The 24,850-nt window shown below is 38.7% G+C and overlaps 1 protein-coding gene across 3 annotated transcripts in view; it reads left to right on the top strand.

Moving 5' to 3' along the window:
- Window positions 1-553: 553 nt before the first annotated feature.
- Window positions 554-24,850, top strand: part of ITGB6 (integrin subunit beta 6) — a 28,834-nt gene continuing 4,537 nt past the window's right edge. Inside the window, exons 1-12 of one of the 3 annotated variants that reach the window (XM_058809240.1) lie at window positions 554-614; window positions 1,353-1,432; window positions 4,189-4,393; window positions 5,307-5,553; window positions 6,411-6,576; window positions 7,100-7,261; window positions 8,004-8,099; window positions 12,695-12,784; window positions 17,384-17,518; window positions 17,728-18,145; window positions 18,607-18,829; window positions 21,317-21,414. In XM_058809240.1, coding sequence (XP_058665223.1) covers window positions 554-614; window positions 1,353-1,432; window positions 4,189-4,393; window positions 5,307-5,553; window positions 6,411-6,576; window positions 7,100-7,261; window positions 8,004-8,099; window positions 12,695-12,784; window positions 17,384-17,518; window positions 17,728-18,145; window positions 18,607-18,829; window positions 21,317-21,414 — 1,981 coding nt within the window. The remainder of the gene's footprint in view (window positions 615-1,352; window positions 1,433-4,188; window positions 4,394-5,306; window positions 5,554-6,410; window positions 6,577-7,099; window positions 7,262-8,003; window positions 8,100-12,694; window positions 12,785-17,383; window positions 17,519-17,727; window positions 18,146-18,606; window positions 18,830-21,316; window positions 21,415-24,850) is intronic. The other 2 variants (XM_058809242.1, XM_058809241.1) reach the window with 2 other exon arrangements.

Raw genomic sequence — 24,850 nt, forward strand, 5'->3', positions numbered from 1 at the left:
TGTGATTAGTTTGGGGTTTTTTCCTTCACAATTCCCTTTATGAGTTTCCCTCCATATCAGGAAATCTGAAAAACTGGGATTTTTTTCTTTTCTCCAGGTATACTCACTTGGCAATCTTAATGATCCATCTCCCCTCGGGGCACAGTTAAAGGTGTTTTTTGAAGGAGCTTTAGAAGGGCTGTTGTACAGCGCAAACACGGTCTCTGGGCTGGGTTGCTCTAGGACCCAGAGTGACTGGGACAGACAGAAATCTGCACCTGAATGAATTTTCCCCGTATGCCTTATAAGGAGTCCAGGAAAACAAGGAAGTGATAACCATGTTCACGTTACTGTGTGCACAGCTTGTCCTCCCTACCTGCCCAGGTAGCCCTTGTTTTCACTTTTGTTCATGGTCCGTCCCGCTGGGGTTGAAGTTTCCTCGCGATCCGGTGTACGTGACACCTGAAAACATACCCTCCAGGAATGCATGGGTTTTACGACAGTCTACCTTTATGCAGACCATAATTAACAAGCTATTATTTTTTTTTTGTCCTGCAGCCAGCACTGAAAACGGATGGGGATTGAATTGCTTTGCCTCTGTTTCCTATTTCTGCAAAGAAATAACTATGTGCAAGGTAAGGCTCAGGGGCAGGGAGATCCATTTCAAACCATTTTGTGTTGTTTCTTGCTTGAAGTTGACACAAAATAGCTTTCTGCCTTCTGTATTTAATCTTTCCTTTCTATTTAATGACCCTTCTTTGACAGGCTGCTGTAGGGCTGCATTGCCATTTCATCTACAATTTGGTGGTCATTATGTAGCACAACAGGTTTGAAAGAGACAGACATTTGAGCAACTTTGTTTTCATTAATCACAGTTTGATCTGCTAAGAATCTTTCCTATTATACATGTGGCTGAGTGTTTCTCTGGTAGTTACACAATGGACAAAAATCATATCAAGTATCTACAGAGCTGAGTGAAGCAATATTAAGCATACAGAGTGAGCATAAATCTGTTCTTTTAATATCCCTGACTATGTGGGGAATGACTTACCTACACCATACCAGAAACACATGTAACATTCTATCAGGTGCACTGGAGGGAACAAGTTAACATGTTCTAAGTGAATGCCACCCATAAAGCACGCAAAAGGAGGTATGTTAATTGCCAGCAATTCTGAGGTTTTAATCTTTATTGGAGAGTTAATCTTTTACCAATAGAACTACTGTTAAGAAGAAATTTTATCAGTAATCCTAAATATGGCTAAATATGTGCATTTTTCACCACCCATATTCTCTAAATGACAAGTTTCTTCATAAATTGAATGATTCAGCATAATATTAACAGGCTTTTATCTTCTTGGATTTAAATTCAGGGGCCTGTTCTCAGGAAAGCACAGTGACTTGTGAAGATTGTTTGCTTTCCGGACCACACTGCGCTTGGTGTTTGCAAGAGGTAGAGTGATAAAAAAAAAATTTCAAAGTAAGACTTGAAGTCTTTGTAGTCACTCTGAGTGATGATGAAGTATTGACTTAATTGGGTCAGCTCAGGGTTTTGTAATGCATGCAGCGCTTAGTGAAGCCTTCCTGGGGAGCAGAAGTGGAATTTAATCTACTCTACATGATCTGTTATTCATAGTATGGTTGTTAGGATGTTTGTTTGTTTGTTTGTTTGTTTTCTTGTCTGAAAAAACCACAAAAACATCAATCTTCCAAACCTAAGGCAGAAATAGGGGGGTCTCAGGTCATCAGCCCAAGGGCTGGCTCACCCCCAGCACTGATGGAGAAGCACCAGACACAAAGTCAGAAGCCAGACTGTGTGTTACAGATTATATGCCAAGCCAGACAGTGCAAACAGAAGGTTTGCAGGTATCAACAGTGTAGAAGTTTGCAGATGTAAAACTTCCATCTAGTAATTACTATTCTGTGGTTGATTTTAAGTGTTACAATAATGTTGGCTTTATGATTCCTATGATATAGACGTGTTTTTGGTAAAACATTAGACTTAAAAAATATATCTGGATTTGTTTCCTATACCTTTATTTAAGATTTTCAGTGCAACCTTAAGGAAGTGACTTCACATTTCTGCTTTTAAAACTTTCTCCTATAAATGGTGCTAAATAATATCTCCCCAGCTCACAGTAAATATTCTAGCTCTTAGTGCATTAGCATTAACAAGATAGTCAGCTATTGCAACAAAAACTTGACAGAAATATTAGAGAAATAGTCTTTTTCATTTTAGTTTCTGGATTGCACCTTTGCTACTACCAGTTTTTGATGGCTTTGGGTACAGCGATATGACACAGTATGGGACTAAAATACTCTTTACGAAATAGCTCGGCAAGAAAAAATCTACATGTTTTTAAAAAAATCTAAAAAGGCGTCTTTAGCCATTTGCAAAATATATTGCCATGGAGGTAAAAAAGACCCCACATTAGTATGTTTGCAGTAGTTTTTATATCTGTACTACAAAATAGAATTTTGTTGAAATTGGATCACATAATTTTGACTACTGCCATGTATTTTCAAGGAAAAAAGAGCCCAGTATAATTTATTGATTTAAAAAACCCCAAAGCCAAACCAAATAAAACTGTGGAACTATTGAAAACTTCACTGTAGTAAACACGAATTTTCTTCTTTGTTCGTAAGCTCGTTCATTTCTTTGTTAGAAAACAGCAGATCAAGCATGCAAAAGGCATATGAGCTTTAGTGTCAGAGCAAACAAAAGCACCTCCAAGGAAACTGTTTTCTGTAGGATAGGAATACACTTTGTAACTGTATTATTTGAAATATGAGGTTGTCTCTTCACACATTTTGAAAAGTTACAAACTGTGTAAATTAAGGAGATGACATGGATCTCCCTGTGAAAGGTTTATAATGGTACATGTAATTTATGTGTGCTCTATTCAAGAAGCAGTGGGTGAGAGTTTTGCCTGAGCAAAGGCATCAGGTTCAGTCTGGAGAATAATGAACCACTGTTCCCAGCAGGTGTCTCAACACTTCCACCAAAATATATAAGATCCCTGACAATTTTCAGGCATGAAGGGTGATATTTTGGTGAAAAAATGGTCATAGTTCTGTTTTTAATAGGTTTAAAGTAAATTTGTTTTGTTTTGCATGGAAAGTTTTAAAGTGACTGAATGAGAATATTTGTGGCTTAATGGCTGATCCATGGGTTGCTTTCCCAGACCTAGGAGAAAAGAGCAGATGCATGGTATGGGCCCATGAATCCCTGCCAGGAACTGAATGTTTCAGAGCTGGTTCTGCCAGGCATTGCCCAGGCTTTGGTCAAGAGGGCTGGCAGGCCAGAGCAGTATCCAGGACACACCTGACTGATTTTGAGAATCTTAACTATAGACATAGCTCTGGGAAATGGTAATAAAGCACAGAAGCCTTTTTGTAAAAGTAACCATTAACTTCACCACCACGTGAGGTTAGTACCCACCCTGTAGCAGTGCTGTGGAAAGGAATGCATATCAATGCTCTGAATTGGGTAATGACAATAAACTGTGAGATATCCAATTGATATCTGTAGGCTTTTGATTTCCTCTGGCTGGTAGAAGGTCAAGGAGGATTGCTGGGCCAAATACAGGTGTGGGGATGCTGAGAGCACCACTGGTGCTGAGGAACAGTGCTGGGCACCAGGCAGAGGAACAAAGACTTGATGCCTGCTTTAGTGAACAGGTTAAATGAGAGCTGAGGAGAAAGTGTAGGTCAGAAAAAAAGAACTAGTAAACACTGGGTACCCACAATCTGTTTGTCACAAGTTGCCCAGGAGTTTATTATCAGCAACACTTTTATTGAATGATGTTCTTCAATCTGCAGTTCTAAACTTTATAGGAAAGACTAATGAATTTGTGGCATAATCCTGTGATAGAAAAGGCAGTGGCTCAGAAAGGCTTTGTGTTATCATTCCCAGTACTGTGAGAAACCAAATGCAGTGAGTGGCACAATTCCCATTCCCCAACAATAGAGCAGTTTCTCCCAGGATAACAAGCTGGTGTAAGTTACATTAATTATACACCTGTGTGACATGACCCATGAAGGGGAAATTTGGGGTTCTGTGCCACCTATATCTAGTTCTGCACTAGTTTGCACAAACTTGCACTTTGTTTCCATTCCCTGAGTTGGACTGACCTTTTGTGGGGCGGGTGCTGGTGGCTAGTCAGTAAAAACATTTAACTCATCCATTCCTTCTCCTGTTTGCATTAGAATTACACAGACTCATTTGGAATTCACGGGAGGTGTGATACCCTGGAAAATCTTTTATCCAAAGGATGCCAGCTGAATTTGATTGAGTTTCCCATTTCAGAAGTAGAAATTCACAGGAATGATCCCCTAACTGCATCATCCCAGAAGAACAGTTCTGATGTCACACAGATTTCTCCCCAGAAATTAACTCTGAGGCTGCGACCAGGTAAGTCATAGATCATAAGTTAATTTCAGACAGTGTGATAAACTGAAGCTTCTTGGGTTGAACAAGCTCAAAAATATCTTGACAGAATAAAGATAAAAACCTGTGTTGAGTCCAAAATTATCTGTTGACTCATCACATGAAAACTAGGTTCAGATGCATTCAGAACATTTTCAGAAGTGCTGGGTACATCATAAAAAAAAGGATATATATTTTTAGTTCCTCTCTTCTCTTGCCAATGAGGTGGCAGGGAGAGAATGAGAGCCCCTGGTTCCTCCCCAGCTGAGCTCCTGTGCCTCTCCCCTGCTGGTCTGGCAGAGTACCTCCGAGGCAACATAAAATCTTGCCTTGAGGATTTACAAGATACCAGTGGCACTTAAGGTAGCATTCCAGAACCATCTTGGGGTCCCTCTGATTTGAATTTTTCTTGAAGAAAATTTGGAACAAAAAAAAGGAAGAGACATTCAGTTAGGTCACGTCATAGTGTTGGAACTGAGAATAAAATCTCTGTATACACTTTGACATTGTTCAAATTTTTAAAGGATATGATAGGACCCCAAAATGCTACCTCTAGTTTTAATTAGCTTCATAGCTAAATTTTCTAAAGCTGCATACTGCTGAAGAGATGTTTTCATACTTTTCAAATTATAGCAATCAGTTCTAATTCTGTGGTTTTGGCATTACTGAATAACTGTTTAAAAAAACCCCAAACATTAGAACTACTTTTAATTTTTCAGAACCTTATGTGAGATTTTTTTGTTGACAGGCAATCTTTGAAATATTTTTGTTAATGCTACTGGTGCTTTAAAATACCAGATAATTGTCACCATAGTGAAGTTTATGAAGAAATTGGCATTGGTCATGTTTTCTGCACAAAAGTGCTGATATGTTTCTCACTTTCCCCTGACCTTAACAGGACATGAGGAAACAATACAGATCAAGGTTCGCCAGACTGAAGATTATCCAATTGATCTCTACTACCTCATGGATCTTTCAGCCTCCATGGATGATGATCTGAACACAATCAAAGAACTGGGTTCAACTCTTTCCAAAGAGATGTCAAAACTGACAAGCAACTTTAGACTCGGGTTTGGATCTTTTGTTGAAAAACCAGTTTCACCATTTATCAAAACTACAGCTGCAGAAATAAGCAACCCTTGCAGGTAGGCAGGGAAAATCCCAACATCTGTCTGCATGCCAACACTGTCATAATCTTTAGGCTACAATTAATTTCAGCATCTTCACTGGAAACTCTCCCCTCCTCCAGCTGTAAATGGATCAGTTTGTGGAACAAGATTTGGTTCTTTTAGTTTCACCTTCTGATCATCCTTCTGTTGAGTTGTAAGTTATTAGGATTGAGGAATCTGGTAGTGAGTCTGCTTTTTAGCTTTTGCTGCTAGTTAAAAATGTGTTTAATATGTTAACAAAAAGGTATGTGGCATGTAGTTTTGTATTTTTCTTTAATTTTTTTCCTTTTCTAGAATACATATAAAAGAACTGTATGATTTACACTAAGGAGTTGCAAGCTCAAGCCCAACATGGAATACCAGTCCATCAATGCTGTTCTCCTGATTTCCCCCCCCTCCTTAAGGTCTAGCAATTTCCCCAGCCCCTGGCTGGCCTAGCCCTTAGCTAACCTATGTATGGGAGAAGCTGGGCTCTACAACCTGGAGCAGGACTGCAGCATCTTGGCGGTCATCTCTGAGTGCATTAAGGAGTCACAGTTTCTCATATTCTTCCAAATATGAGATCAAGGCACAGCAGGAGGCATGGCAAGGGCTGCACGTTGGTAACTGGCTGAATTACTCTGCTCCAGGAGGCATTTCCCAGCCTTTGTGCAGATTTTTTCCATTGCCCAAGACACTGAATGCTCTTTAATTATCTTAGGTTTGTCATTAATTCTTCTCAGGCAGAGAGAAGAGACAGAAGACCAAAACAAATCCAGGCAGCCCTCTGGAGCAGCCATTCCAGTGATTTTTTTACTCTCTATTACCCATAAGCTCTCTCACTTTTCTTACAGAACTGTACCCTATGAGTGCTTACCCACCTTTGGATATAAAAATGTTTTGCCACTAACAAATGATGCTGAAAAATTCAACAAAATTGTGAAAGGACAGCGAATTTCTGCTAATATAGACACTCCAGAGGGAGGATTTGATGCAATTATGCAGGCAGCTGTTTGCAAGGTACTTGAAACTTCTAGGTATACTATTATTCCATATATAATCTCTTCTAGTATTATATGCTGGTATTTCAAAGTGACAGATTATTTTTCAAAAATTTTTAACACAAACCAAGAGCCTCATTAAATTTGTGTGAAAATACTTTTGGCTGTACAAGTAAAACATGCATATTGCAATATTTTAGTCTAAGTTTCCTTTTAATTGCCAGGGACAAATAAGCCCAAATATCAGTATAATTACTGTGTCTGTTTTTCTGTTTAAATATTTTTTATTAACTATGTTTAGAGTAGTAAGCAGATTGACATGAACATGGCCAACCCATGTTATTAAACACAGGGATGGGGAAACAAAATGTTAGCCAAAGACAATGGAATGAAAATCATCCCTTAGGAGATGTGTTGTCTTTGATGCTTCCTTGAGAACGATGCTATTCATTCATTTTGAGATGCCGTTCTCCAAATATTTTGCTGGTTTCCTATGTTGTGATGCAATATATCTTGCTAAACTGATGTGTTTAAAATGACAGGAAAAAATTGGCTGGAGGAATGATTCTCTACATTTGCTGGTGTTTGTGAGTGATGCTGATTCCCATTTTGGGATGGACAGTAAACTGGCAGGGATTGTTATTCCTAATGATGGGAACTGTCATTTGGACCACAATAATGAATATTCCATGTCAACTGTTCAGGTAATTACTGACAAATTTTGTACACTCTCACATTCTGGAAATTTAAAGACTAAGACAAGCAACAGTGAATTACACTTTTAGCACTGAAATGTGTAAAAGCTAGGGAATCCAGATATTTCATGTAATCTATTTTATTTGTAACTGCATGTTTGAGTAAAGAGAGAACAGTTTGTTTGTATGGAATCAGGATAGATTATAACTAAGAAAAAGGAAAGAAAAAATACAATTTCTACAACAGGAAAGCCCATGGAATTAGACTAAATAGTATTTCCTTCTGCAGGGAAAGCAAGATTTGCATTAATTATGTTCCCTGAAAGGGTTTGAATTCAGGACCAGTTCAGGAATTTGCAGGACACTGTTCCTGTATGAGAACTTGCAAGTTTAAGATTCAGTGTTCAAAAATACTGAATATATACTCCATAGTATTCATTGTAGGACAAATACCATTGGTGCAGTGCAGTTCTTTGGATTAAATATGTATATATAACACAGATGCTACTGAGCCAAAGCCCCCACTAAGGAATCTGGCTCTGTACTTTTCACAGAGGGGTTTCCTTAAAAACAACATCAGGAAATTATATGCACTATCTTTTATTTTGTATGTGTGTATTCCTAATTAAAGTTTATACTACACAGAGAACAAAGTGTTCATTATGATCACTTGAATGTGTCTTTCATGGGAGACAGGAACTGAAAGCACATGAGAAACAGATTTATGTGCCTCTCCTTTGTTTGTTTGCAGGAGTATCCAACAATTGGACAATTAATTGACAAACTTGTGCAAAACAATGTTCTATTAATTTTTGCTGTAACAAATGAGCAAGTTCACATATATGAGGTGAGCAATCTAAAATGATCAGTTTTGCAATGTTTGTTTTAAAGTCCACCTTTTTTCACAGCTGACACAGTAATTCTAGTACTAAGGACTGAATTCTAAAAAAGATATTTATGTGATAAAATAACTAGGAAATTGTATATCAGAGGAAAGCTCTTCTGCTTAAGTGCTTCTTCATGTATTGATTTTGGTATTCTAAGGTAACTTTTAAATCATATTTCAAGCTGAATCACACTAATTCTTTAAGTCAAGGATTGACAAACTGCATTGCTAAACTATTCAGTATCATCATTATGATTAGCCTTTTGTATTTTATAAGGCTAGAGGAGAGCTGAACCTTTTCTCACTTTTGTAAAGAATATACCTGAAACATGCAGTTATCTTCACACACTAAAAGAGATTCTAGATGAGTTCATAGTGGGTAATAAGGGGGTTTGCAGCCTAAGCTTGCTTGCCTGGCCACACCCTGCTGTGTGAAAGGGAACAAGCAGAGAGAAATTGCTTGCCCAAATTTATTCAGGTTGGTTGAGAGGAAGCCAGTAAGGATGATCCTGCTGATAGAATAAGACCAGCTTTCTGAAGGAGAAGCCTTCGCAAAACATTCTGTATTATTGCCAGAAGTACAGTAATGAGGAGAGGTGCTTCTCTGCTGTGATTGCCACGTCAAAGATAGGAAAGAAAGAGGGGAGGGAAAGAGAGAGCAGCTGAGTCCTTGAGGTAGTCACCAGTAGGTTTTCCATTTCTACCTTCTGTGTAACCCAGGGAAGACCCCCCAAGTACTTCTGCGACTGATTCTGGGGGCGGAGTTGTTTTGAGTAAGAGTGATGCTCCAGCTGTTTAACAAAAGTAACAAGAGTCACAAACTGCATAAACTGATTCTCAGATTACAGCCTTGACAAGGGAAGGAACACTCTCTGTCTTGAAGCACTGACTGCCTTGCATTTTTGAAGACTGTATTGAGTACTGAGATGGATCATAAACATTTAGATTGATAACAGTAGAAGTCAACCACTTAAAAATGCAGTGGCTTCAGCTATTTCTTAATAGAGATCCAATTAATGACAACTAAACCATTTTTCCTTATAGATTTTTTTAATAGGTGGTTCATGAATAGGGGCTGTTAGGAAGGTAGTTGAGAAATACCTGTTTGATTTACAGAGCCTTTTTTTGTCCAAAGAAATATTTCTCTTGCTGATGGCAGTGTGGTTTACCTTGGAAATTGCTTGTGGTCACCCTTGAAGCTAACCACCAGCATTCTTACCAAGGTGTTTCCATTTCAGTATCCCTGTGTCAGTATCAAAGTTACCAAGAGGAACCCTTTGGTAACAGGGAACACTAAACAACGGCTTATAGCTAACACAAAATACAAATCATGGTTAGCCCAGCTAGGGAATGGTTTGCTCTTGTTGCTTTCTTTGTTAGGAAAAAGGAGGTACAACTGCTTTCTCTTTTACAGGGTGTATAATAATCCCACTGAATATAATCTATCTGCTGATTTTGTCTTTTAATACAACTTTCTTCCACTAATGGAATATTTATTATATATTATATATTATTATATCTACACTAATTCCACTAATGGGAAGCTATATTTGTTATGGTCTGCTTTTTGTCCTGTTGGTGACGTGGAAAATCAGTCAAAGCAAGTACAAAAATCATACACAAGTGTCGCAGTGCAGTTTTTCCAAACAGCAACTACCTTTAAAGGTTCTATGTAGGGTGTGAACACAGGGAAATACATGAACACACTGCCAAGTGTTCACCTCTGCGATGCAAATTTGTAATATAAAGGTAAATAACCAGTATCTATACTTAACAATGTAAAAAGAACAAAGCATGACAATGAGAATTATTCTTGTGGTAAGGTCTCTGCTCAGGTAGCCTGGAGTGGTGGCAGAGGACTCTAAAAGTTTTGGTGTTTCACTTCTCTTGGAAAGCTTCAGTGCTGGAGATTCTGTAGTCTCCCTCAAAACCCCCTTCCATTTATCCTTCGAGGTGTAAAGATTCTCCCCAAATATCTCAAATCTACTTGAACTCAGCTTCTAATTACATCAGATACCAATACTGACTGTGACTATTTATAATAGAGTTCTCAGGGACAAGCTTACATTAAAATTACTGTGAGGACTTAAAAAGCACCTCTTTAAATAGACTTGATAGATTCCATTTGTCTTAAGTGCGGTGTTCAGACTGTCAAATATATATTTTGTATTTCTAGCCCTGCATAATCCCCAGCAATTTAGCCAAAAATAATTCAGTCATGTAATGTTCTTGATCCTCTCCAACTGAATTTTCAATTTATCCACTTACATGTATATTATTATCTAACACAAATCTTAGGGGTGGCACAAGCACAGAACACCTAAGCTTGTAACAGAGCTGGTGTTGCTTCTGAACCTTTCATGCACCTAAAAAGCTACAGCAGAGTAACCTCAAGAGATTATTTAGATCTGATGCAAGAGAAGAAAAAAATTTCTTGACACTGAACCCTGATAATTGGAGATTATTTTTTCAAGGATTTTTTTAAAAAAAGTATTTTATAATACATTCATCTATGTCTAACTTCTAGCATCATTAGTCTCAGCTGAGTCTTGTCCAAGCATCAGGGGATGTTTTCATTCAATAAAAACTATTCACTCAAAAAGCATCTGTGAATATGGCAATAATAATTATATTTTAACAAAGCCTACTTTGGTACAAAAGAAAACACCAGTCTAAGCTTTCATGAAGTAGTTGCCACTATTGCTGTTGTTATTTCTTTTCAAGAAAAATTCTTTTAAAATGTATTCAAACTTAGATAAGGAAAAGACTCCATCTTTAGTCCCGACTAAGCAGCATTTCTTTTGAAACAAAAATTACTCTTTTTTTTTGATTAATTATTTCATTTTATATCACAGAATAAATAGGTTGAAAATTAGGGTTTCAGACTGTATTGCACTGCTGAAAATTGAACTAAAAATACTCTCCGCACTCATACAGAATTTGAAATTATTTTTATATATTTGGTGTGGCACACTATGATCAAAATTCTTCTATCATTTACACTTCTAAAATATAGACATAACCCCACTGAGCTCAAATATATAACTGTCAAATTTATTTTACATGAATCAGAGTATCCCTATAAAACGGCAGTTCACCTTTTAATGAATATTTGCCAAAGGACTAAATTCCATCATATCCTTTAGATATTTAGCAATAGCAGCACCCCAAAAGCAGCATCTGTCTGCATCACCTTGGCAATGGTTGAACAGAAATATTTGCTAAGAAGTGAGGTTTAACCAATGGACTGGAGACTCACACTTGGCCTGGGCTTGAAATACCATCTTTGTATCATCATGCAGAAAATTTTTGTTCCTAGAGGAGAGATCAACCAAAGTGTTCAGAGCAGCACATCCCTGCTGTTTGTTTTGCATACCACAGATTAAAGGGGACTGTATTTTAAATTCCAGGTTTGTAATCTTTTCTCTCCGAAGGTCCACATGTACCAAACACAGAGTTTCAATATTCCAAGAATACTTGAGAGGGCACTAATCGCAGGAGGTGTCAGGAATGCAAAGTTGCCAGCTGTAACATAAAATGCAGTTAATCCCACTGATTCACAATAGCACTAGAAATGTAATGAATGATAACTATTCCATACATAATGCATAAAATAATCACAGAGCTTTTGGAGATATGGAGGTTAAGAAAGATATAGGAGTATCACATTACTCATGTTTATTAATAGTTTTCTGGATATTTTCCTTTTATTTAAAATAACAGCATTGATATGATAATGTGTAAAGGAAAACTGTTCCTACAATGCTTTTTTAAAAAGATGAACACATTGTTTTCCAAAGGCATGGTTTAAAGCAAGGGAAGTTCACATAGTTAACAATCAGGCAAGGCAAATTTTAATTCATGGTATTTAAAATCTAGATGTCAGATATCACGCCAGTGTCACAGTGCAATTTAATGCAAAAAGAGAAGAGAACTTTTCACTGAAATAAATTGCTAAATTGGCACTGCATTATTCACAGAAATTCAACATAAAATCCATCAGAGCCAGAGATCACTGAGATACGTGTGCAAAGACAAAAAGTGACTGCAGCTGCTGAATGTAGGGTCCAAGACTCTTGAGCTCTGCAACAACACTAGAGCAGCTGAATCTGTTTCTGGATATTTTTATTAAAGAGAAATACAACTGTTGATAAAACATATCTTCCCTCTAAATTTGAAAAACTAGAGCTTGAAGCATACTATAGTATCAAACTTCCAATCACAGAGAGGTGATTTAACAATATATGTTCAATGAATTTTAAATGAAACCGGCTCTTCTCCATCTGACTTTTTCATTAAGACACATGCAATGGAGAGTGAAAGAATTCTTGAAAATGTTGCTGTTATTTATTTCACTTGGCTTCAATCTACTTGGTTTTGTTGTCAGCTCCTTCATTTTTGTTCATTTTCTGTTTTTTTTTTGTTTTGTTTTGTGTTTTTTAGGGTTTGGGGGGGGGGTTGTTTTTTCTTTCTTCAGGTTTGGAGGTTTTTTAAGATGGTAGCTCCTTCTCACCTAGACTTCTGTTGTGCTTTAAATTAATTTTTTATATTTCCAGAATTATGCAAAGCTTATTCCTGGAGCTACTGTTGGACGACTACAGAAGGATTCTGGAAATATTCTCCAGCTGATCATTTCTGCATATCAGGTAAGATGGGTGCAATGCAGCTTCTTCCTTCATGTTTACATATCAAACTTTAGTTTGCAGTTTGGTAAAGAGATATGTCTTTGATTCCTTTTATGAAATTGAATGATTACATAATTTTTTATGTTAGGTGCTGACCTTAACAGGAAAAGTGTTCACTCTGAGGATTAAGTAAGCACAGAAACAAAATTCCTATAACCTTCTGTCAATCCTTAGTTCTGCTGGAATGCTGAATTTATATCATTGTGTCATCTGCATTGCCTTCTTCATATTCCTGTACTTTACACCTACTCTTAATGCTTCTTTAATATTCAGGTCTCTCAGTTCCACATCTCAACAGGGACCCAAGCCTCTTCCTGTCGGTAGCTGCCACCAGAGCAGACAAACAATTGCTTTGCAGGAATATCTGGGGAAAAAACCACTCTTCTCTGCTCAGTGCTCTTCTCTGCTTTAGCAATTTGATGCTGCCTCTGTGAGGCTGTTCTGGGGTTTTCAAAAAGAACAATACAGGAGCCAACATGGGTTTGTTTAGGTAATGCCAGGATTTGAACGGGTCTGTTTAAGTAATACAAAGAAACACTTTAATTATGTCAGGAACATAAACACAGCACTGCTCTTCAGAGCTTTGTTTGTAAAATGCATCCTGAGTGCCTAGCTCTCTTCTGTCAGAGGAATGTTTTTAGGCAGTTGTACAGATCTTTGCACAGATACATCAATTTACAAACAGGCTGATATCCATAGATTGCTCTGTTCTGTCTCAGCCCATTTTTATTAAAAACCTGCTCTACCAGTTGTCTAGAATGACAAATAACCCTTTGCAAATAGCTTCTGTTCCTTTCCTTACTTTTTTTTCCTGCTCTTCTTTCTATCACCTGAATAAGATAGTCATCACTGTGCCAAAATTACTTTGGTCTTACTGATAGGAAGGAAACCAAATTCTTCTAAATCTTATAAAAGCAATGAAGGCAATACAATTTCTGAATTAAAAGTTTTTAAAATGAAGTGCAAAATACCAGGAGTTTCTCCATTTTATGAAAAATTATAAGGGGAGAACTTCAGGGTTAATCTTGGGAGTGTACAAATGGTAATAAATAAAGGTGAGGAAATTTTCTTATGAAAAAAATTGTTGCTAAACTTTGAGTGGTAATAGAATTTCACTTCTGGATTCCAACCTGCTCCTAGTCACATCTGGTTCCTATCAGCATTTCTTCAAGCTGGCAGTCTAATGTATAGACGCAGGTTCCTACATTTAATTGCTGAAATATCATTTTGTTGTCAGTAAGTAATGGAAAAAACACACAAAAGTTGTCTCAGTGCTGTGTCCTGGTGCTTTTGCTGTAACATAAATTGCCTCACTGGAATACTGAAAATGCGAGGAGTGAATCCTTGCCTCTTCTTCTTAGCATCTGCTTATGTTCCTATGGCCTATGATTTTTTCCCTACTCTCCTTTTTGAGCCTGTTGATATTTTTGGCTTCTGTTGTCTTCTATGACAAGAAGGGGTTCAGTTTCACTGTCTCAAGGCACAATTTTCTTATGCCTATTTTAACTTACTTCTAATGCTTTAAATATTCACTGAGTGCATCTTAGTTCCTGAGTTGTAGGGTTCAGTGAATAACAGCTCTGCATTCACCTTATCTTTGTGTCTTCATAATTTCATTATATTGTGTGACTGAGACACCTTCTACACACCAATCTTCTCTCCTAATTAGAGTCCCAGTCCTTTAAGTCTCTCCTTGGTGGCTCCATCCCCTTGGTAACTTTATCTGACCATCTGTTTACCCTCCCTGACTCTCAGGAGTACCTCCTGAGCTGTGGAGCCCACAAGAGCTTGCAGTACACAGTGAGGACACATTAAGGTTTATACAAAGGCACAGTTATGTCCTCTGCCTTGTCCCCAGCCTCCTGGCTCTGTTGGCTTTTTAGCTGCTGCATGCTTTGAGCAGAGCAGGCCCCAGAGCTGGCAGTGGTGACCATGATGCAGCTCCCGAGCTGTTTGGGCTGATCCTGTTCCCGTCTGTTCCAGGGTAGGTTTGGAGGAGCTCTGAGCTCTGTGCTTGCTGCCCTGCAGCAGTGGCAGGGAGGTGACTGCAGGAAGGGTGCTCCTGCCTTTGGGCCATAACTTGTCACAGCCTCCAGGCACAGCATGTCTGAACCACGCACCAGACATGGTGCAGAGCTGCACGTACGTTCTTAAAATCCCACATTTCTTTCAAGATGTAAGAAGTGTGCAAGCAGCAACCTGTCACACTCAAAATTCCCTAAAGTCCATTTTATTACACTTAACCTTAAAGGTTAACAATCTTATTGTTTTGTGATTGAAAAATCTTCCAAGCAGGAAGCACTAAATACCTCTTTATTTGAGAGGAGTAAAGGTATCTGAATTTTTTTCAGCTGTGAAGAAGGAAATTACAGGAGACCTACAGTTGAAAATCACATGCAAAACAGAACAAATACGACTTTTGTTAGAGACTTTTCATTATACTCTCAGAAGTGTAATTCAATGTCCTGTGTCTCTGCTTGTTCACTCACAAGAAAAGGAATAAATAACATTTTACTCCCTGGGAGTAGAGTTAGGCTAAATCTTTTAACACTTTTAAAGTCTTCTTGAGTGTTTACTTGCTGTGCAAACACAAGGTTTGCTAACGCCATTCACCATGTGTTGTCATATAAGAGCTTCAGAGAGGAAGTAAGTTAAGAAAGTCTGAGCTGTCAAAATATTTGTTGCAAGGAGTTCTCATGTTCTTTCCAAGTATAGTTTATTTTCTTCTGTAAGCATATTTCTGCCTGCTTTGTTTAGCATTGAATTCTGCACAACTTCATGTTGTAGAGCTGTAGGCTAAAATGCTTTGTGACAAATAGCAGGCCATTTAATTAAAGCCACTCAAAGAATTTAAAATTTCAGAAAAATTACCCTTTTTTCTCCAGTTTGTAATCCCTGCACTTACACAAAAATGAGAACAAAGAAATAATGTATTAGAAAGGACAGGTAACACAAAGGCATGAGTATTTAGTACTTTTTTGCCTGTTCCATTCAGAAAATTTTTTGAACCACAAATGTTTCTCTGTGAATGGCTTAAAGCTGCTATTTGCTATTAACTGTCTGCTATTTGTCCTCAAACTATGGCCAGACAGTTGAGTAGTTTTAAAGCATCATTAGAAGTACTGACATATATTAGGATCTAAAAACCTTGAATTTATCACAGTTTGTGTTCACTTTCAAGGCTGTAAGATGAATAATTTGATCTCTTACAACAGCAAGGCACATTCAAACGACCCAATACAGACTCCAGAATTCAAAGTATTACAATTTGGTGTTCAGCAGCATTTCATTTCCTCTATGTTGCACTCTGCACCGTGTAATTTTGCAGCTAGTGGAGAGGGATTACTGGTGATACATCCTGCAACCTAAACAAGTGTCCTCAGTCATAGCTTTAGCTAGAGATTTGCTGGTTTGGGTCCTTTTGGGAGAGTCCAGTTATGACAAACAAATTATTATTGACAACTCTGCATCATTTCAATAGTGACACAAGCATCTACCTCCAAATCAAAGGGAAATGGAAATTTGGGCATATTCAAACTTACCAGCATTACAAACCTGTTGCTCAGGGCACAATTTTACAACCCTAAGATAAATTTCCTAAGAATCCAGAACATGTACACAGGACAGGGAGTTGTCTATGCAGGTTTATACCTATTCTATTTTCACTTTGATTTACCCCACCAGACCTTTACTCCATTGAGTCATCCTGCTACCTTGAGTAGAATGACTCACTGAAGTAAGGTCAGCAAGTTTTCTGTGCTCTGTTTGAAGGGCAGGGGGTATTTTGAAAGCAATTAAATTTCTATGAGCACAAAGTGAAGTCAGTGAGATGTTTTCTCTGCAGTTGCTGAGGTACTTTTGAAAAATTTCCATTTCCTGGATCCACAGAATAATGAAGTCATAGGGAATTTCCCCGTGGCCTGTGATAGGCTTTGGATTAAGGCTGTGTAAGCAAAGTTGCTATAAAGTATTTTAAAGACTTAAAACGTAGACATCTAGTATAAGACAGCATGTGACTCACTAAATGGAAGTTTGATGAACAAATTGATTTAAATAATGGGGATGTTGTTGAATACAGGTTAAAATAACATAAACAGCTCATGAAGCAGGAATTTCCATTGTGAGAAGAAAGGAAGGGAGGGAGCAATATTGACACAGTTTGGCTAATCAGGAAAAGCCCAGACCTAGCAATGCAATCAGGGATGCAAATCTACTCCTCAGAAAGTCCAGACCTAAAACCTGCATCAGTCAGCAGAGTTATGAAAGGTGATTTAATAAAACATTGAATTTGTTCTGCTGGAAGGGCAGGAAATAAGCCCTGTGATAGCAGATATTAAAGTGATACCACCACTGCTTTCCACTGGGTCTGTCAGCATTTGCTTTATTTTGCTTGTTCCCCATTTCTCTTGCAAATAGAGGGTTCTGTAAACTAAGTGCCAAAGCACGAGTGTGCTCCCGTGTAAGTCAGGATAAATTATAGACCACGTTCCTCAGACATGGAGCAGTGGCAGCGCATGGCAATGTTATCACTCCATTCATCTGACATTTTTTTCCTTGAAGGAGCTGAGGTCTGAGGTTGAATTGGAGATCCTGGGAGAGACAGAAGGGCTCAATCTCTCCTTCACGGCCATCTGTAACAATGGCACCTTTTTTCCACATCAGAGGAAATGCTCTCATGTGAAAGTGGGAAATACAGTAAGTGAAGAACTTATTCTCCAAAGACATGAACTTCATATAATTTAGGACACCAAAGGAGAGTTTGCTCTTTATTAAAAGATCTTCCTCCAGACAAGTCACCAAAAAGCAGGCAGAATCTATGGCTCTCTTACTCTGTCCTGTGCATGCACCTCCCAAGCACCCTGCAGAGTTCCCTGTGCTCCCAGCAGCCCCGTTCTCTCTTCCAGGTCTCTTTCAATGTGACTGTTAGTCTCTCTTCGTGTGAAAAAACCAGAAGGCTTATCAAGATAAAACCTGTGGGCCTCAGCGACGTGCTGGAGATGGAAATTCATCCCCTCTGCAGCTGCGAGTGCCAGGCCAAGGCCGAGAAGCAGAGCCCGAAGTGCAGCCAAGGGAAAGGCTCCCTGGAGTGCGGGGTGTGCGTGTGCAGCCCCGGCTACGTGGGGCTGCGCTGCGAGTGCCACGAGAGCTCACTCGGTGCCAGCTCCTGCCGGGGCCCAGCCGAGCAGAGCTCCTGCAGCGGCAGAGGCGACTGCTACTGCGGGCAGTGCCTGTGCCACCCGTCCCCGTATGGAAAGGTCTACGGGCCACGCTGCGAGTGCAATGACTTCTCGTGCGTCCGGCACCGCGGCCTGCAGTGCGCAGGTACGGCCCCTCACGGCTGCTGGGAGCGTCCCCGCTTAGGCCTCTATGGCTCATCCTTGGCTGGGAGCTTGGGAATTTGTATTTTCATCATATACTCAGTCGCAGTCAATTCAGTTTAAAGAGTTACTAGTTATGAATGGTCTTTAGACTTAAAATAGTGTCAGCTATGCCATTATAAATCGGAAGTATTTACAAATTAGGTCGTGCACTGTCAGGATACAAGATCTGCACGGAGGGCTCCAATAAAGAGAATGGAGCTGCACTGGCTTACAGCCAGGATAAGCAAAGATCTGATCCTCTGGCTTAAAACTGAAGATTTTGGGAGAGAAAGAAAGATGTTAGGAAGAAGAGTTGGAGAGAGCAAAATATTTTCTGTTAAAGAGAATAATTTTAAAGATCATCCTTCAGATTCTTTTTGAATTATCAATGACTGATTTGAAGTATAATAAATGTTTTTGCAGGCAATGGTGACTGTGACTGTGGGGAATGCAGGTGCCACAGTGGATGGACTGGTGAATACTGTAATTGCACAACTGATACCAGCACCTGCATTGCCGAGGATGGGACACTGTGCAGTGGGAGAGGTGAATGCATCTGTGGGACGTGTGCTTGCACCCATCCAGCGGCTTCCGGCCAAACGTGTGAAAAATGCCCCCTCTGCGGTGACCCCTGCAGTTCCAGATGGTAATGTGGTGGCTTTAAACCTCTGATGTTTATATCATCCAGGTATCTGTTTCCTACACAGCCTCAGCAGTGTGTTTATTGCCATGTCTGTAGACTGGATTTAGAGTCCAGAACCCAAGAGCTTCTTTGTCCTTTAAGGTGGGTAGTCACAACTCATACATCAACCATTCATGAGCATTACTCTTGGACAAAAGGACTTTATGTGAAACAATTAAGTCAGCACAGGTAAAAATTTAAACCTCCACTGCTGTCCCTGGCTGTACAACTAATCAGAATGGTGGCCTTATCTGACACTTATATGGCCTCACAGAAAAATCTGGCATTTGTATTACCATTCTCATAAATATGAATAAGGTCATGTTGTCCCCTCAAGCTTCACACCTTCCCAAATTCATAGTCCAAATTCAGCTAAGCTTGGCTAAATTTAAAAGGTCTAAGTATAATAAACTGGATAATAGTTTGGGAATGAATAAATGGGTAGCTGTATGTCTTGTATAAGTTGGTGAGAAATTGATTGTCAATGGTGAAATATCTTCTATCCACTGAGCATACTCAATTTATGTAGCTTTCCTGCTGTGATGCAAGGTGCCTGTTATGGTGCATGACAGGAAAAGCAACCAAAAATACTCAGGTTGTGAAGATGACCACTCTAAGTACACCATTGCTCATGCTTGTATTACATGAGCTCTTGTAGGGCTGCAGTCCAAATGGAGCAGTCTTCAGCAGAAATTTAAGCTAGAAGGTGGATTAGACTTCACAGAACACATGTTTTTAATGACCCTGGCTTTGCTTTTTGAGTGCTGAGCAGTTTAGGTTGCATGGTTCATGATGATGTCCTGTCTCCTTATTCAGAGTTGAGACCCATTTCTTTCCAACACCTGTATTTTCGTACCTGTCACTGCAGTCTACAGTGTATCTGAGTGGAAAGCTATTCTATGATCTGATTAATTCATTGATCTCTTTCTGTTAGTGCTAAATTTGCCCTAAGAAAACTGAGCCTCTCAGCATGTTCAAAGAGAGTTTCTGCATGCAACTGCTCTAAACAAAAAGGACAATGCTGCTGCTTTGCTCTGCCCAATTTGGGAAAGAATAAGAAATATAAAGTTACATGATAGGCATTACATTAACCCATTTAAACATGTATATTGTATGCAGTGTTGGATCTTTTCTTTCTGTTTCAGTGTCTTTCCATGCTGAAATGCAGGGCACAAAAAGCCAAGAGAGAGAGCACTGGGAATACCTAGGAGGGTAACTGAGAGAGCTGAAAGACCAGGTCAGAGAGGGTGGAGATCAATAGCAAGGCAGCTGAGAAAGAGAGTGTAGCATGAGAAACATGGTGAATATGACAAAACCACCACCAATACTGAATTTATCTCCATGAGATAGAGGCTATCCCATTACCCACTCACTTTTACTATTGACCATTTCCAGAGCAAGGGATAAGGTCACCTCCATCCCCAAAGATAAACTCAGCAGCCTCAGCTTATTTCCATGGATGTATGTAACTCAATACAACAGGAGATAGCCAGAGTTTTTTTATGTTTTGTTGCAGTTCTCCTTTTTCCTTTTTCCTTTCCTTTTCCGTCTCCTCTTCTCTCCCCTCTTCTCTCCTTTTTTTCTCTTTTTTTAAAGTGAAGTCAGTCCTTCAGGCTGCTTCTCAGAGTCTCAGCCACTCAATTTGGCTGAAGCTATTTGTGAAAAATTAGCAAACACGTTTTCCATCAGAAATGTTCATATATGAATTCTGTTTGTTGTTTTATTTTCCTCTGGATTTATTAAAATCCTCATTGAATTTACAGGGAGATTTCTAAAGGAATTGGTATAGATTCTGTTTTTAAATAGTATTTCAATCATTCCACCACTGAATAAAAAATAATTTTCCTGTAAGTTTCATTAGTATAAATAGGATCTAAGTAATTCCTGAGACAAGCAACCATATTCAAGAGACAATTGTTGAGACACCTGGAAAGTGTTTTAATGCATTATTCAATACTCTTGCAACAAAGGCAAACTCATAGTAGGTGCCTCAGCTTGACCTCTTTGAAGTCAATTTCAGATATTGTTCATCTGATAGGAATTTCTTCAGCTGGTATTTAGTGTGAGAATATTTGCTGTTCAGAATATTTTTTTTTTTTAATTTTCAAAGTGGAACTTTACATGGGAGTAATCACATGTCTGATAGACCTACATGAATAATGTTGCCTGGGGTTCTGTCTGGTAGCTAACAATCTGGGAGAGAATAGAGGACAAGACAGAGCTTATCCACAGTACCTTTATTCAGGTGTTTTTTTTTTTTCCTTTGGTTTTGTTAGGATTTTTTTTTTTTTTTTTTTTGTGGCAGTACCTATCATATTCCTGAGAACTGTATCCATAGCAGAAGACCTTTTATTTATCTGCTTTTTAAAATGCAGATGCACACATGCTGGCTTTTGTATTGTTGCTTTGTGGCAGGCAGAGATTGATGAGCTGCTGAATTATTTTCCACAGGAGCTGTGTGGAATGTCACTTGGCTGCTGATGACAAGTCACTGAGAGATTGCAGTGAAAAATGCAAATTGGTTGATGCAACTGTCAGCATGCAAAAGGGTTGGTATACTCAATCTTCCTCTCTTATGTGTGTGTGTGTGATTAGCAGGAGGTTCCACTTTCAGTAATTTTATATTTGAAAGTAGCCTTGTTTTTCTGCTGTGGAATTTTATTATGGGTCATAAGGGAATTACTGTCTGTCTGTGGCTCTTCTGAGGCAAGAAGGAAATGCAGAACTGGGCTGGTATAAGGCTTCCAGGTAATTCATTTGTCAGATCATGCCTATTTTCTAAGTAGTTTATGCAGGAAAGTATAGAATTTAATAGATACCAATCCCTGCAAGTGAGTGATATATTAAAGTTCCTGAGTTTGTTATGCCTATACCATGAGTTCCAGCAGGGCTTCTTCAGCCTTACAAATACAAAACCTGACCCCTGTCCTTAGGCAGATTCTTGGTTACAGCTGATGACTAAACACAGCCCTTTAACCAGTGGCAAAGACATTTCTTGTATTCTGAAAGGCTAAGAACATCTTTCAGCTGTTTGCTTTAATTCAAAAGTGCCTTTCATCAAGGGAAATTTCTGCAATAGGAATTAATCTTGAGTAAAATAGTACTATCAGGAAAAAAACCAACAAACCCCACCCCAATCAAAAAGAACCAAAACAAACCTTTAAATCAAAAAGTGCATTTTTTTTTTTTTCTGTAAAGGAAGGTGCCTGCTCAGCAGGCAGCCTGTGTTTATTCTAGTGGCAATTCTAGTCCCAACCCTATGGCACAAGCAATTGTTAAGTAAGGCAGGACATAGGCTAGTTTTATCCACATCACAGATGTACCATAAGCATTAAACAAGACAAATGTAAGAATGAAAATGAATCCTCATTCATTCATGTGTGCATGTCTAAGGTTTGTATCTGCAAGCTCCTGGAAGCCCATCCAGAGCTGTGTGCATGCAGAAATGTCACTGGTGTACATCCTTCCAGCAAAGGTACACCTTTTGGTTTTGATGGCAATACTTCAGTATATATTTATAAATATAAAACTATCTTTACAGGCTTAAAAGTCATATAAGCACTTGTATTGTAAGTCTTCAGTTAGTAAAGTTTTCAAGTTGCTTTTGTAAGATGGAAAATATTTGTAGCTAGGAATATGAAATACTATACTTTTAAATATAATGAATGCTAATCAAGAGCAAAAACAGCCTTTTATACGGTTCTGTTCACATACAGAGGTCACAGGAATATGAACATGGCAATATCATCTCTTATTCCTGCATATTTTCTTTTTTTCATGTCCTGTGCTTCCCTGATTGGGACTGTCAGCTACTTCTTTAGATGTAAAATTTATTTACAGCAGTAACTCCAACCTTCATGTTCCAATCCAGATGCCTAAAAAAAAAAAAAAAAAAAAAGAAACAGCTGTTGCAAACTGTTTCATCTGAAATGCTTGGGTAGCCTCACCAAGAAGTCCTGAAAGAAAAAAAAAATTAACCTTTAAAATAATAGCTAAAATATAATAATAGAATAATAACTATTATCTGAACAAAACCCACCAATCTGAAAGTGGTATAAGTAGCACACCACATAATATTTAAGACATGTTATTGAGCAACTTCATGGGGTAGTATACCTCTTTCTGGCTTATGTTTTAGTTTCTTTAATGCTTCAAGGCTTTTGGGGAAAGAAAAAAGTAAAAGCTCTAGGTTAAATAAAATGTTAGTGCTTCAAAAATTTTGTTTCTATTTGTACATGGATGTTGCAATATAATGACTGGAAGTGTGAAGCAACAAAAAAGCGTGGGCTTTACATTTTCCTGTTTCCTGGGAGTGCCCATTTTAGGCTCTGAGTCGTGCCTTTCCCCTCCCTGCTTTGGTTCTGGGTTTGCCAGGGGTTTCTTCTCCTGCTCCCCACCAGCAGGTGAGGTCAGCCCAGGGATCTGCCAGGACTTGGGGTGTCCAGCAGCTCTGTAGGTGCTGATGGCTCCACATCTGCTGGGCTTATCTCCACAGCAGGCACCACTTTCAAACTTCTCTTTTCATTCACTTTTAATACTTGAACACTTAAATTAGGCTAATCACCCATTTGCCACATAGGTGTAGGAGGAGCTCTTGTTGCTCTACTCACTGGGCAAGAGGAACCAAAACTCCTAAAAGGCATCTCCTGCCAGCACCTCAGCCACAGGGCACCAGGCTGCTCCTGCCACAAGCCCAGCAGGGACAGTTATACTTTCCTTGGAGAGCCTTTCTTTTTCCTACCCCACAGTGCTGACACCTCACAAATTCCCAGTGCAGCAGCAAAGTGGGTACTGGAGGGTGAATAAACCTCTCTGTCAGCACAACTCTGTTATGAGTCAGAGTGAGGTGAACTCTGCTCAAAAAAAGCATTTTGTTGAGCAAAAGGCAAACACGAAAGGGCATAATGACATTTACATTTACAGTCAACATTTTTGTTGTTAAATCTTTTATAAATGTATCTGCTATGAAACAGTCTTTCATGCTTTGAGTCTCCTGCTTGCCACTGTTACCTGATTTCTCCTCCAGTGTTACTCCAGTTATTTCAAATACAATTTAGATTACCAGAATTAGGCTGCAGAAGAGTGTGAAAATTCACTGCAGAATGCAGAAGATTACACGGATGTAAATTACAGGAATTTACCTACGTAGGCAAATTTTTATGCTGATGAACTGCAAAGAACATATGCAATGGTCTCTCTTTAGTGATCCCTCATTCTAAAAATAATATCAGAGAAATAAAAATGCTAACCATAAGCTGGATTCTGAATAGCTTGAACTGGCATTTTCACTTTCATTTCTACATTATTGCACATAATCAGTATTCTGCTCCCCTTGCTTTCAAATTATGACATTAAACAAAAAATTACCATGTAAAAATAACTAATCTATGTGCAGTTACTGCCTTCTAGATGATATTTGGTATATGCTTGCAAGTTTTTCTCCATTTTCAGGATAGCTAACAACTATCCATCCTTATCCTTTTTTTTCCTCTTGGTAAGCAAGTTAGTATTTTGAGTCTGCTTGCTTAAAAGAGTTGGGAAAGTACAAATATTGCAAAACTTTTGTCAGTGTTACTGGAACTGTGACATGCCAACAAGAGCCATAAGTTTGCAGTTCATGGCCTTTCTAACAGAATCAGATCTTGTTAAATCAGCAGGTCTAGGCTGCCTGTCTCGTTGGTAGATAACACAAGGTGCTGCCACCAAGGGCCAGCAAGAGGTTAAACACAAGGCTCAAATCAAGAGCAAGTTTCCATTAAAATCCAACCAGCTAGGGTTCTCTTTTTATAATAAGCAGAGAAAAGGCTTGGAGGGTAGTCAATAGTTCCATCTTTTCTATGGTGTTTAATGGTATTTTCTATAAAACCAAATCTTATTAAGCACTATGGGGAAGAAAATAATAGAGCAAGCATTTTTTTTTAATGTAGCGTAGGTTTCTTTAAAAGGCTCTATTCTTGTCTGGTTTCTATTCAATTACTCTTCATA

This window comes from Ammospiza caudacuta, chromosome 8 (assembly GCF_027887145.1).
Source record: "Ammospiza caudacuta isolate bAmmCau1 chromosome 8, bAmmCau1.pri, whole genome shotgun sequence".
Taxonomy (NCBI): Eukaryota; Metazoa; Chordata; class Aves; order Passeriformes; family Passerellidae; genus Ammospiza; species Ammospiza caudacuta.